At 41.3% G+C, this 12,711-nt stretch overlaps 1 protein-coding gene across 3 annotated transcripts in view; it reads left to right on the top strand.

Annotated features, from left to right (window-relative positions):
* LIN54 (lin-54 DREAM MuvB core complex component) overlaps positions 1-12,711 on the top strand; it is a 39,212-nt gene that overhangs the window by 17,694 nt on the left and 8,807 nt on the right. For 2 of the 3 annotated variants that reach the window (XM_058024385.1, XM_058024384.1), the window contains 6 exons: positions 4,340-4,460; positions 7,108-7,253; positions 8,720-8,875; positions 11,134-11,350; positions 12,031-12,104; positions 12,260-12,457. In XM_058024385.1, coding sequence (XP_057880368.1) covers positions 4,340-4,460; positions 7,108-7,253; positions 8,720-8,875; positions 11,134-11,350; positions 12,031-12,104; positions 12,260-12,457 — 912 coding nt within the window. The remainder of the gene's footprint in view (positions 1-4,339; positions 4,461-7,107; positions 7,254-8,719; positions 8,876-11,133; positions 11,351-12,030; positions 12,105-12,259; positions 12,458-12,711) is intronic. The other variant, XM_058024386.1, reaches the window with a different exon arrangement.

Below are 12,711 nucleotides of genomic sequence, written 5' to 3'. Positions count from 1 at the left end.
GCTATCGACCCCTTCAATTTACCATTGGGAATTCCACACATTCCTTAGCAGATGCTCTTACTAATGGACTTGCATCCGTTTTTAAATCTAGTTAATTGCAGTTTGGGTAAATTTGTTTTGTTGTGGTTTCTTTTTGTTAAGCCTTTGGTTCCCTTTGCAAAACAGATTGAATTGTTAGCACTTGACATTCCTTTTTTCCCACAAGGAGAGGAGGAAGTAGAAATGAAAAGCAAGAAGACAAGGTTAGCACCTGTTATTGCAGGAGAAATGATTGCATTAGCACTTCATAGACAGAAGTGCTATTTTCCCTGCAGAAAATTTCTGAAGTATCAGAGTGACATATGAGGCTGGGTGAGAGATTCTGGCTCTGCTCTACCCTGAATAACAGGGGAGGTAACCCACACGCTGAGTCCCTTTCTTAGCAAATGAAGTGATTCTTTTGCCCATCACCCTGAACGAGCCCCTTACACCTTCAGTGAGTGGAAAAGGAGGCTGTGAATGCCTCCCTGACTCCCCGTGGGTCTCCTGTAATTTATCTCTTGTGAATCAGCTGTTTCAGATGGAGGACTGGCACAAGGCTCTGACTTGGTGCTGAGAATGAACTGGTACAGGTTAGATGACAAAGAGCTCTTATCAGTTCTTGTGGTCACTACCATAAAGGCTTTGTATATCTTTAGAGAAACTCAATTGCCTTGACATCTAATCTGATCTTGTAATCTAATTGTGATAGTTGAAGTCTCAGCACCTGAGGCATAATTGGTAGAGTTCAGCAAAATGTTTCTTGGAATTTGACTCCTCTGCTTACAGTTCTGGATGCATGAGACTGTGAGGTGTTAATTGGGGCAGAGCCTTTGGCCTCATCTATACCCAGAGGTTAATTACTGTCCTTATAGCAGCTTGTCCTGATTTAGCTGAAATTGGTGCCACAAATGTGTGGAAAAAAACTGCTGGGCAAGTACATCTCCTTTCAGCCTGTGGCTCCTGCCTGCCTACAGCCTTAAGAGTGGTGTTGTGCCTGCTGCACTGCTGCTTTAGTCCAGGTTTATGAAGCAAGAGTTTGGCCTTGCCATGACTCTGAGCCAGATGTCCAGGCATATCACCCTGGCTGCTGTTAAGTCTGCCTTGTGCTCGTTTTGTGTGGTAACTGGCTCTGGTTTTAACTGTGTCCATAGCGTTGTTGCTACCATGGCAAGGCAGCTGCTAAGCTATCCTGGTGGCTTTATTTCATCATTGAAAAGGGACCTTGTGCAGTTCCTAACCCCAAACTCCCATTCCTAGCTCAGTTTCTTCATCTCTGAAGTTAAGATGTTCTTTTCTATTTCTAGAGTCCCTGATTTTTCATGCTATGTCAATATAAATGACACAGAGTGGGTACATGGACAGGGTCCCAACAGGTCATCCAGGGAGTGGATTTATAGTGTATTAGCTCCTTTGTGGTAGCTGACTGTGGATATCCAGCAGTAAATGTGAGGTAGGAGTGTGCCTGTATGAATAGAACAGAGTCTGAAAACAAAGTCCAGCCATATATATGAACTTGCTAGTTCATCTTTAGTGAAGAGTTTGAGGAAGACAGAACTTGACCCCTGAAGTCAAGTTGCCTGCAGGGAAATCTCTTGGCTTCTGTAGGGGAAGGAAGGCTGGTGTGTGCTCCTAAATATAATAACATTGCTACAGAAGAGCTTGTTGCTCCTGGGAATATGTTTGCAGTCTAACTCAAAGTAACTTGCAGAGGGCATGCTTAGCTTACATAGGCAGGGGGATAGTAACAAGCTCATTGTGATCAGTACAGGCAATGGCACAGTGCTCCAGAGAGCTTGTCCATTCTGAAGTATCAAAGGGCATCTTGATTATTTCCTCTGGCTTCTCCAGTCTTTACTGAAATGGGCAGTGAGTTTCCCAGTAGTGCCAAGAAGCTTCTCCCTGGTGGCTGGGGTTATCCAGTGCCATAAACCTCAGAAATGCTTGCTTGGCAGCAGGTAGGCCAGGAGTGCTGTTCCTCATTTATAACCAACCACATTTGTCTTGCTGTTTCCTAAGCCTTGAGGGGATTTACTTGTTTATTAGACCTTCCTCTCTATAGACAAACAGTTCACCTAAAAAGCAGGGGAGAATTAGTTTGAGGAGGATACTGCAAGTTGAGTTTGAGGGAAGCAGGGCTACTTGTGTTGACATGTTATTTTAGAATTTTTAAGTTTTTTTCTGAAATACTTCATGTTAGTGGTCAGTAGTACTTTACACACATTCATGTAAGTCATTTAAGCACCGGGAAACAATTGCTGTTATCGAAAGCTGGCTGTTCCTGCTGAATCCTCATGTTCTGAGCCAGACTTAGCTCTCACTTGAGAGAAAAAGCAATAACAGTTGAGTTGCAATAATACCTTATGGCAAGGTAAGATTAATTTAAAACAGAAATCTCAAATCAAGCAGATGAAAGGTGTAGAATTGAACAGAAATTAAAGTGTGTCCAAGCTGAGAAAAAAAATTACGGATAAAATGCCTGCTCATCTATCAGCTGTGTATGTGCTAAGGTAATTGAATCCTTGAGATTTAAAAATGGCTTTGAGTTAAATTTGTGAGCAGGGCTACAAATGAAATTTCCTTCTTCAAACAACTGATGTTTCAAAGTTTTAGTTAATGTATTTCCAAAAAGAACAGGTTTATTTCTCCTCTGTTTCATTTTAAAGCCTTGACAATTGTATATCCCCCATAAAGCACCTCCTGTGCCTGAGGAGCAGCATATTTGTTCTGAGATGGAGCTTTCCTCTGAGAAGCACTTGTAGTGTGACTGTGGAGCAGCACATGGTTTCCTTTAACTGAGATCCATTCTCTGGTGGTGCCTGGTGTCAGAGCTGCTCCTTGCTGGCTTCCCTGGCCAGGTGTAGCTCGGCACACAGAGGTGCCCTTGGCTTTCCACAGCAGCCTGGGGGGCTCCAGTGCCATAGCAGAGGGAGCTCCAGCTCCCCTGGCTGTGCCATGACTGTGCTGCTGGGAGCTGGGGCAGCCTCACGTGTGCTTTTTGTGGAGCAGCTGAGGAATTTGTTATGTGCTCCTGAATACTTTGAATGTTTTTGCCTTGTGGAGTTGGAAAAAAGGTGTTTTCAGGCAACAAATTCTATAGATAGGGTTTTGTGGAGGAAACCATAACTTCCAGCCTACTCAATTGCTTCATTTGAGCATTTGTAACTGTCTCAGGCTGTCGAAAGTAGCTGTCAGCTCTGTATCATCACAGATTTCTGATCACATCAGGCAGATTTCTGATTTAGCTGCTTGAGTAAGAAGTTGGCTCCCCACATGGACGTTAATGTGGTGCCTCTCTGGTACTGCTGGAGTTGAAGGCTGGTGCCTATGGGATGTGGTGCAGGAGAGGCAGGATGTGCCTCACCTGTGGGGTGGGCAGCTGTAAGGGCTTCAGTAAATGTGAGCACACAGCCTTCCTCACATTGACTCAGGCCACATCCACAGGCAGCCCCTGCAGCCAGCAGGTTAAAAGTCTTTGGAAAAAGTCAGCCTCTAAATTGAGCTATTCACTAGCTGGGTGCCAATGTATAAAAACTGTTGGAATAAATGCAATTGGTAATTAACTTCTCTCAGTGTGGAAGGGGAGAAAAATCTTCTTTAAAACTTTTAAGACTATATATTCCTGCTTATGAAGATTTCAAGCTGAAGTGATCTGTCATTGAATTGCTGTACATGTTCTTGGTTCAGCTGCATTTCAGGAGACTGGGTTGCAGTATGAAAATAGATCCCCATTTACCTGGAGGTAGCCAACTGATTTGTTCTTGGCTAGTGAGTACTCAAAACTTTTAGGCACTGATGATCCATGTACTTTTGGGAAACTGTTGCAGAAAGCATTTTCCCCATTTGCAAAACAAGTGTGCTGCTATGTCAAAATGGTCAAGAGATGTTTCAGAGCAGTAGTGGTCATATTTAAATCACTGGGGACAAGTTTTGTCCTGGTGGGCTGAAAAGGAAGTAACTTATTTTAAAGCTTCAAATACTGAGAGTTGTGCATTTAATTTTGACATTTTTATGTAGACCAACCATACGTAAGAAATAATTTCAGCATCTTGAAGATGAGATATTTGCACAGAGAGCTATCTTCTGAAAAAGCTGAGAGGAATTTGGCTATCCTACTTTGGTAGCTGGAAATCTGAAGTGTCAAGGATAATCTCCTAGTTCTTTCCATAAGGAAAAGTGGAGATGAAATGCAAGATACACAATTATTCTTCTAATTATGTGTGCAAGTATTGCCCTTTTTATTTTTAATGTACTTAACAATACAATAATTTAGATCCAAAATGCTCAAGTTACTTTAGATCTTTTTTCCTCCATCTTTTAGATTGCGAAGAAGACTCGAACCCCAACTTCTGGCCCGGTGATCACCAAGCTGATATTTGCAAAACCAATCAATAGCAAAGCTGTTACAGGGCAGACCACTCAAGTGTCACCAGTCATTGCAGGTTGTACTACTTTGACTTGTTTTGCTTTGCCATTTTTTAAAGGCTTTTCAAAAAATGGTAATTGTAGAAATTCTTCTGTCTCAACACTTTTACTGTAGTTTCTGTCAAAGTGCCTCAAGCAATTGAAAAAAAAAATCAGAAAACTTTTTTGGTAGAAGCAGATAAATTTACCTGTTGGTACCTTTATACTCATTTAGAATAATCTTGGTAATTGCAGAGTTGCTTTTACTGCAAGGTACTTTTACTTCATGGATTTTGGGGAGGAGAAAAAAAAATACTTCAGAGCCACAGAAAAGATGACTTGATGAACAGAAAGTATTTTCAGAAACATTTTATAAATACACAGAGGGAAAGGGAGACACATGCTTTTGTATTACTTTAATCTGCTTATAGTTGGACTTAAATTTAATACATGCAAGTAATAGAAAAAAAAATGTTTGAATGAAGAAAGTGAATAAAGCTGTGTGTTTTTGGTAACTTGCTCACCTGCTTCAAAAATAACCATGGCAGAAGTGTCTAGGAAAGTAATTAAGGCAAATAACAAATGGTCTTTCCCTTTGGAAAACAACTCTATATATCCTTATAAAAAATAAAAGCCCAACTGACCACAGAACAACAGCAAAAGCACCAACAAAAGTAAAGAAAAAACCAAAGTGTAATACCTTGTTTATAATGGCAGTGAATCTGTTGATGAACATCTTAGGCATCTAATTTTTCTGAAAAAGATTAAAGTAGGAAGCTGGGTTCATCATTAGAGCTTTGAAGGATGTCTCACTGCTTACAGATTTATCAGTCTAAGTAGGCCTAAAATCTCTCCCAGGTATTTAAACAAATTTTTTAAGTCTTTACAGCACTGGGACTTGAGCTGGTTTTAAGAAGGATGCAACTGTCTCCTTTATTCAGAACACTGATAGATGCCAGTGAATGGCACAGAGCTGGGACATAATCTTTTTCTTGAGTTGGCAGGCTGCTTGCAGCCTGACATGTGTTTCAGGTGAAAGAGGAATTCCCCATCCCACTCCCCAAATTTCTCAAATTCCCTACCAAATATATAAACCTGTAAGAAGATTGCTATGCTTATAAATACTTGAATTAAGTTGTTTGTGTGTTTAAAAAAACAATCCAAACAAACAGCCCAACCCAAAAACATGAAAAATTACTTGCAGTTTTTAAATCAGTATTTTGAAAAATCACCTGTGCCTGAGCCATCACTAAAACTATCACTGGGAGGTAAAGTTGCTTCATTAATTGAGAGTGAAATCTTTAATATTAGTTTTTCCCTCACCATTCCAAAGAGCCAGCACAGCTTGCCAGCTTTGAGAGGCTGGCATCACTTTAGAGAAGATGTAACATTTGTGTTTGTGTTTTGATTTTTTTTATACATGTTTTCATGAATGTGATAAATATTTTTAATTGCCTGGAAATTCCTGCAAGCTGAGATGGAAGTTGTAATCTGGAAAGACTTGTCAGTATAAGCAACCAGATTCTCTTTGGAAGCTGATGCTAAGAAGGAGATGCAGTGAAAAGGGGAAAGCTGTCATCAAGGAAATAACTCAAAGGATTGAAACCTCTAGATGTTTTTTTTCCCCACAGAATGACATTCTTCAGGTTGCATGTGGCTTTAGCAGCTGCTGGCAACTATCTGTGCTGTTAATTAGACTGCAAAAAGGGGTTATTTTAGAGCACACAGACTGCAGAGGAAATCAGCTTGCCATGAGGATAGTGCTTTTTCTTGTTAGTTCCAGTTGACTTTAATTGTTATGCCACCAGTTGATTTTGGATGGAAAAGTTATGCTGGTATTTGTTTGTTTCTTATTTTTATAAATGTAGTACAAGAGAATGAGTGACAGAAGCTATGACAGAAATGAGTCTGAACCAAAGTGGAGCAGAGGAAAGCTCAGTGGTCAAGCATTCTTTGGAAAGAAACTTAGAAAGTATGGAAAAAAAAAATCTGTTTTCCATTCTGGGAGTTTGCAATATTCCTGAAACTGATGTCATGATGTGGAGCTTCTGTTTTTGATGTTTACTCTACTTTGTCATTGTAAAAAGAGAGAGAGTACGTGACACACACATGAAAACATGGGTGGTGGTGTGACTAAAAACTGTTAGGCAGTGAAAGAGGCAACCATCGGCAGAGAAGAGAAAAAACGCAAAAACCTCAGAGCTGATTGTAGACAGACCAAACATCTTTTTCTTGGTCGCTGTAACCCAGCTGGTGTTTGATGGCTGAGGTTGCAAAGGAAGTAGTCCCCCACCAATGCTCACTTTCTCTGGGCATTGGCAGCAGCCCAGGATTTCCCAGGAAGCTGCCAGCTGGCTGGGGGTCTGTGTGGTGCAGGTGTACTGGAGAGCTCTGCTCCTCAGGATGCTGTCCTGGCTGTCAACAATTGTCAGCTGAATGGCACAGAAAGCTCAATGTCCATTTTGGCTCTTTTTTTAAGCCTGAGCAAACTGTCTTTTTGTTTGTAATACCAGCAGTTATTTTCTTCTTTGTTGCTAAATCTAAATTAAAGAGTGCCAGTGTCCTTCCTGTCAGGTCATACACTCAGAAGTAGGGATAAATTGCAGAAATGGCAGGGAAAACTTTGCTTTAAAAGTGACTGTGACCAGGGATAACTGGAGCTGATGGTATCTTCATTGTTTATAGGTAGGGTTTTTTCACAGTCTGCTCCAGGGACACCACCAAAGACAATAACCATCTCTGAGAGTGGAGTCATTGGATCATCTTTGAGTACAACAACACAACAGACACCGAATAAAATAGCTATCTCACCACTCAAATCCCCCAACAAGGTAAGGACCTGTTCTGGCTGCAGCCTTCTATCCCTCCTGCACAGTGGTCTGAATGGAGCTCTCTGTGTCTATGCTACAAGCTGTTTATTTTCTCTCCAGACATAATAAACATGTCTCCAGAGTCCATAAAATATCTCCAGAGTCTCCATTTTGCATCACAATGCTCTGTGGTAATGCCCTAATTTAGATTTTTTCAACTGGCTCCCTTACTATGGTTTTAAGCAGATATCCATTACTGCATAGTTTCCTATTCCTGCCAGTTCTTGCCATTCCCTAAGCATTGATTCTGAGAGCAGCTGTTCCCTCTTAGCCAAGCACTCAGACTATTTTTAATGCCTTCATAAAACATCAACAGGCTGTTCAAGAGGAGACCTCAATAATATTAATAGGTCAGCACTTATTAACCATTCCTGCTACTGCGCAGGCAATTTAGTCTTTCCAGATCACTTGTGAAGTAAATGAAGTTTGCAGTGGTCCTTGCACAGAGCTGGAGATTGGCACAGGTCAAGGTGACACTTGTGTTTCAGATTTGATAATTGTCTTGAGAAGAGAAATATTGCTGAAGAAACTGAGATGGAGGGACAAGATGCACAGTGCAGGCAAACTGAAATATCATGAATAAAAAGCAAATTAAGAATAAATAATTATTTTAGTTTGGCTATGCTTCAGTGTTGTAATGTTATACAGATGGAGTAAAAGACTTGTGTTTGACAGTTATTAGTAAGAGAAGCAACATAAAGAAGTTAATTTTTATTCTAAAGTTACTTTTTTAACTAGGAGTGGGTGTGAAAAGACTCTTTAGGGTTTCATCTTGAATTTACTGTTAATAAGCAATTCTAAGTATCTGATTTTTCTTAAAACATTAGGAAGTTGAGAACAAAAAGTAGAAAACCAGCCTTGGAAAGGGTGTGGTTATATAGAGTGTTTATAAACACTGCACTCTGCAGAAATGTCAGAAGACTGGATCTCTGGGAAACTGCAGTTTAGATTTCAAAGTACTGGTGTTGATGTTCTTATACTTTGACTGAATCAGTAGTTTGAGGTGAGAATTTTCTTTCAAACAGCTTTTCTTTAAAATTCCTATTTATGATGAAATAGTCCTTGTACCAATTATGACATCTTTATTTAGAAGATCCCTCTTGACAATGCTGAGGCTTTAATGGGATAATTTCCTTTAAAACCCCCCAATAAAACAAATGGAAAGACAACCCCTTACTCCCACCCAGATGCTGTGCTAGGTTTCTGCAGGAGCCTGTTGGTGCTGCAAACCAGTGATGCCTTCAAGGTTCTAAGGGCTCTGTTGTTACAGCTGGACCCGTGTGAGTTGTGGTTAAATGCAGGGCCCTTGTTCACAGAAAGAGCTCTGTTCTGGTGGAGAGCTGTGCTGTCCTGAGGAGGGGAATGTGTATGTACAGGGCCCTGTATCCTGCACAGAGGTTTAAACTGCTTTTTGTTTTGCCAAGCAGCTAACAGTGGTGTCAGTGGCCTCCCAGCCTCCCAGCTCCCCCCAGAAGACGGTGGGCGTCCCACTGAATGTAGCGTTAGGACAGCAGATCCTCACAGTGCAGCAGTCAGCACCCTCCTCCCCTGGGAAGGCCATAGTCAACCACACAACCACCCAGGTACAGACTGACTTTGCTTTGTCTTCTGCTGTGTCTGTGTCATTGCTTGCTGGGAACTGCAGTGTTGGAGCACGGCTCGGCAGCGCTCTGTCTGCCGCTGTTCTTGGGATGGTGTCTGCTTAGGAACTGGCAGAAGCAATGCCCCAAGGAGTGGATATATAATATACTCTTCAGTTGAGGGCTGCAAACCAGTGCAAGCCCATATAGGGGTGTGCTATTAGACAGTAGCTTTCCAGCCTGGAAAGCCCCACTTGGTGCAAATTCTTGTTTCTGTCTGCTCAATCTCCCAAGTCACATGAAGAACTCTGTGACACGAGGAGGAGTTCTTTGGGGGATTCTTTCTCTTCTGCCAATGTTTCTATGCCACTGCCTAGGGCTGCTTTCCAGGTATTTCTGAGGTTTGCAGCAGTGGAGTTCACATTCCTGCTGTAGAGGTCTGGGCTGAAACCTACAGAACCAGAAATTATTTATTTCCCATGTCTCATTTCTAGAAAAATGGGCTTTTCCATAATAGCTTTTATAAATAGTTTTGCATTAATTAATCACAAGACAAAACTGACCTTTCTTACAAATGACAGTTTTTGCTGTTTTCCTCTTTTGTGATCTTAGGTAAATCTTTTTCTATTGCAATATCTGTACTCTTGTTGTGGTAAACATGAAGGGATGTGAATGGGTGTAAATATATCCAGAGTATGGATATAGCAGGGAGTGGACACACATCTACAACATGAGACCAGACACTCAGATTTTTCCAGTTTTATCTTACTGATGCAGGAAATAATTGGAATCCTGATATGGGAGTATGGACACCACAGAGATTTGAACTGTTTTTTTCCTCAGAGAAAATTGTCTTCTGAAATAGTTGTTAAAAGGTTACGTCTCTCTAATGCAAGCACCCTAAATGAAAAAATGGAGATGTCTGTGGGAGTTCTGTTGCAAAGCTATCTGACACAACACAAGGGCTTCACCTGTCTTCACTGGGCTCAAGAACATGCCTTTAGAAGAGAACTGTCCCTTGAATTTGACAATTTTCCCAGTTGTCCTTGGATAGCAGCTGCTCATTTGTGTGCTAGAGAGAACAGGTCTCCTTTTGACAATGTCTGTGACCATGCTTGCACACAGTGCTTATTTTGATGCTCTGGCTTGTTAAGGTATAAAATGTCTTAAGAAAAATACAACTTCCCAAGAAAACATCTTTTAGAAGAGCAGGGTTGTTTTTCTAGTGAAATGTGTGCAAATTGAGATTTTATTTCTGTAGTTGCTGAAAACTGGGCAGCTGGGAAAATGTTCTCATAAGAATTCACATCATACTGACAACCAAGCATAATACTTAAACTTGATGTCAAGGACCAGTAGTAATGCTTTATACCAATAGTAAAAGATACTGAGAATAAAAACCTGAGCTCTAAAAAAAAGTCAAATGGAAGCAGGAAAAGGAAGAAATCAAGGTTTGAGGTTGAGCAGGTCTGGTTAAAGAGGCTGCTGTCAAACCAGTAGACTTATGAATGTGTTTAAATGAAATTAAACTTTCTTGTTATTAGTTTGTAGTTTGAGAAAAGTTGGAAAGATGAACTTTTGCAGATTCAAGCTGTAAGGTAGCACAGGTCTGCTGAGCTCACTTTCTTTCAGCGTTTTGCCTTTTTTCTTAATGAATTTGTTTTGCTACTTCTCATTGTTCTTGCTTCTTTCATTTCTCAGCTTGTACTCTTTCTGATGTCCATCAGTTATGGATTCTGTTCCCTTTTCCTCACAAGGGTTGCACAGTGATTTCTGTGGATTAATTACCAACTTTCTTAACAGGACATATCTGTACATATGCAGATAAATTATGATGCAGACCAGACAAACTGTTGTGCAAGTTCTTACCATGTGCTTTTAATAACAGGAATATTTCTATGTTTGGTTGTTTGATTGTGGAAGACAAACCGAGCCATGTTCTCTGTAGGCACTGGAAATAGTTTTGGCAGATGTTGTATCTTGTGAAGTGGCCTGAGTCACCCTACTCATATAAATACTAGTTTACTCTGGTGTTTGGTGTAGAGCATTGAAAATGGAACTGAGTTTACTCTGAGATGTTGAGAGGCATTTAATCTCTGCATCTGTTTTACTTTTGAAAGCAAAAAGAGGGTAACTGTCTTCCCTCTCAAGGGTACAAATGTTATGCTAGAGTTGCTCACTGACAAATTGAGAAATAAACATATTGATGTTCTTTCTGCCTTTGTACAAGTAACTTTGTGCTGTCTGTGTTGGCTTAACAGGCTGTGAAATCAGCAGTGCAGACCATTACTGTAGGAGGAGTGGGTACATCTCAATTTAAGACAATTATTCCCTTGGCAACTGCACCCAATGTTCAGCAGATTCAGGTACCTGGGAGCAAGTTCCATTATGTCAGACTCGTTACTGCCACAACAGCCAGTAGTTCAACCCAATCTGCCAGTCAAAATCCCAGTACGAATACTCAGCCTCTGCAACAGGGTAAGTGCTGCTGGGGACACTGTCTGAAGCCTCTGTTGGGTTTTTCTTTCATGTTTGTTCTGTAACAATTAAAATGAATACATAACAGAGATCTGTGAAGACTGCCAGATGTACTTGGTTTTGTGGTAAGACTTCCATAAATTCCACATTCTGTTGCTACCTCTGGTCTGTACGTGAAAATGCTCCTTTGTGTCAAACTGCTCTGTAGTTGGGCCTGAATCCTGGGAGCATGCTTTTCCCTAGTTGACCAAATTTCATGGCCTCTCCCATCTCCTTTATATGAAGAGTGTGAAGGCAGGACAGCCCACAAGCATATTGCCAAAACTTCTGTAACATGAGGATCCTTCCATGTAAATTGCTTTAGAAGTGTCAGGTGTTTTTGCTGGTTTCTGTCCATGCTTTCCAGAGGGGTGACAGAATAAAAGATTTCAAAGGGAAAAGGGATGTAAGGGAAATCCAGTATCCAGAGGAGGTCTGCCCCTGGCTGGTTTTTTAATCCATTGCTGTGAAATGTGTGCCATAGACCTGTTTACAAAGGTGTTGGCATGCAACACTTGGGTGCAGACATGAGTTACAGTGCTAAGTACCTCTGTGTTGTGCACATGTGACAGTCTGAAGGGCTGAACTGTGGATTTGGAGTGACTAACACACATTGATGTGATGTTGTTTCTTGACCCCAGCGAAGCCCGTGGTGGTGAACGCGACCCCCGTGCGGATGTCAGTTCCCATAGTGCCAGCACAGACTGTGAAGCAGGTGAGTTGGCTCTAAGTCATGTAATAGTCCTGACCTGGTTTGGCTGCACAGAGAAAAGTCTGCTTCCAGCTCTGTAAAGAACTGTTCTGCTAATCAAAGTGTGTTCTGAATGACTGAAACACTGATTTCATAAAGAGCTCTTTTCTCTCTCTCAGGTGGTGCCCAAACCAATTAACTCAACTTCTCAAATAGTCACTACCAGTCAGCCCCAACAAAGACTCATCATGCCAGCCACTCCACTGCCACAGATCCAGCCCAACCTCACCAACCTCCCCCCAGGCACTGTGCTGGCACCAGCCCCTGGCACAGGAAATGTTGGCTATGCAGTCCTTCCAGCTCAGTATGTCACACAGGTATGGCATTTCCCAGAGATGTTTATGTAAATGCTGCTCTTGTGGAATATTCTGCCTTTCTCTTAAAGATTTCTGCTCTGTGACTGCCACCTGACACTGAGGCAACAGTTTCTGTTAGGGGGACCCTTGGCAGAATGACGATGGCACTTTAATTTCAATCATGGTTGCAATTAAAGCTTTGTTTTCTCAAAGGAGTTTTTATTAACATAATAGCACAGCATTTCTGTAGGCAGAATGAGTGTAGTGCAATTTTG

This window comes from Melospiza georgiana, chromosome 5 (genome assembly GCF_028018845.1).
Source record: "Melospiza georgiana isolate bMelGeo1 chromosome 5, bMelGeo1.pri, whole genome shotgun sequence".
Lineage (NCBI taxonomy): Eukaryota > Metazoa > Chordata > Aves > Passeriformes > Passerellidae > Melospiza > Melospiza georgiana.
The sequence above is the reverse complement of the archived record's forward strand: the minus strand, read 5'-3'. Positions and strand labels throughout refer to the sequence as shown.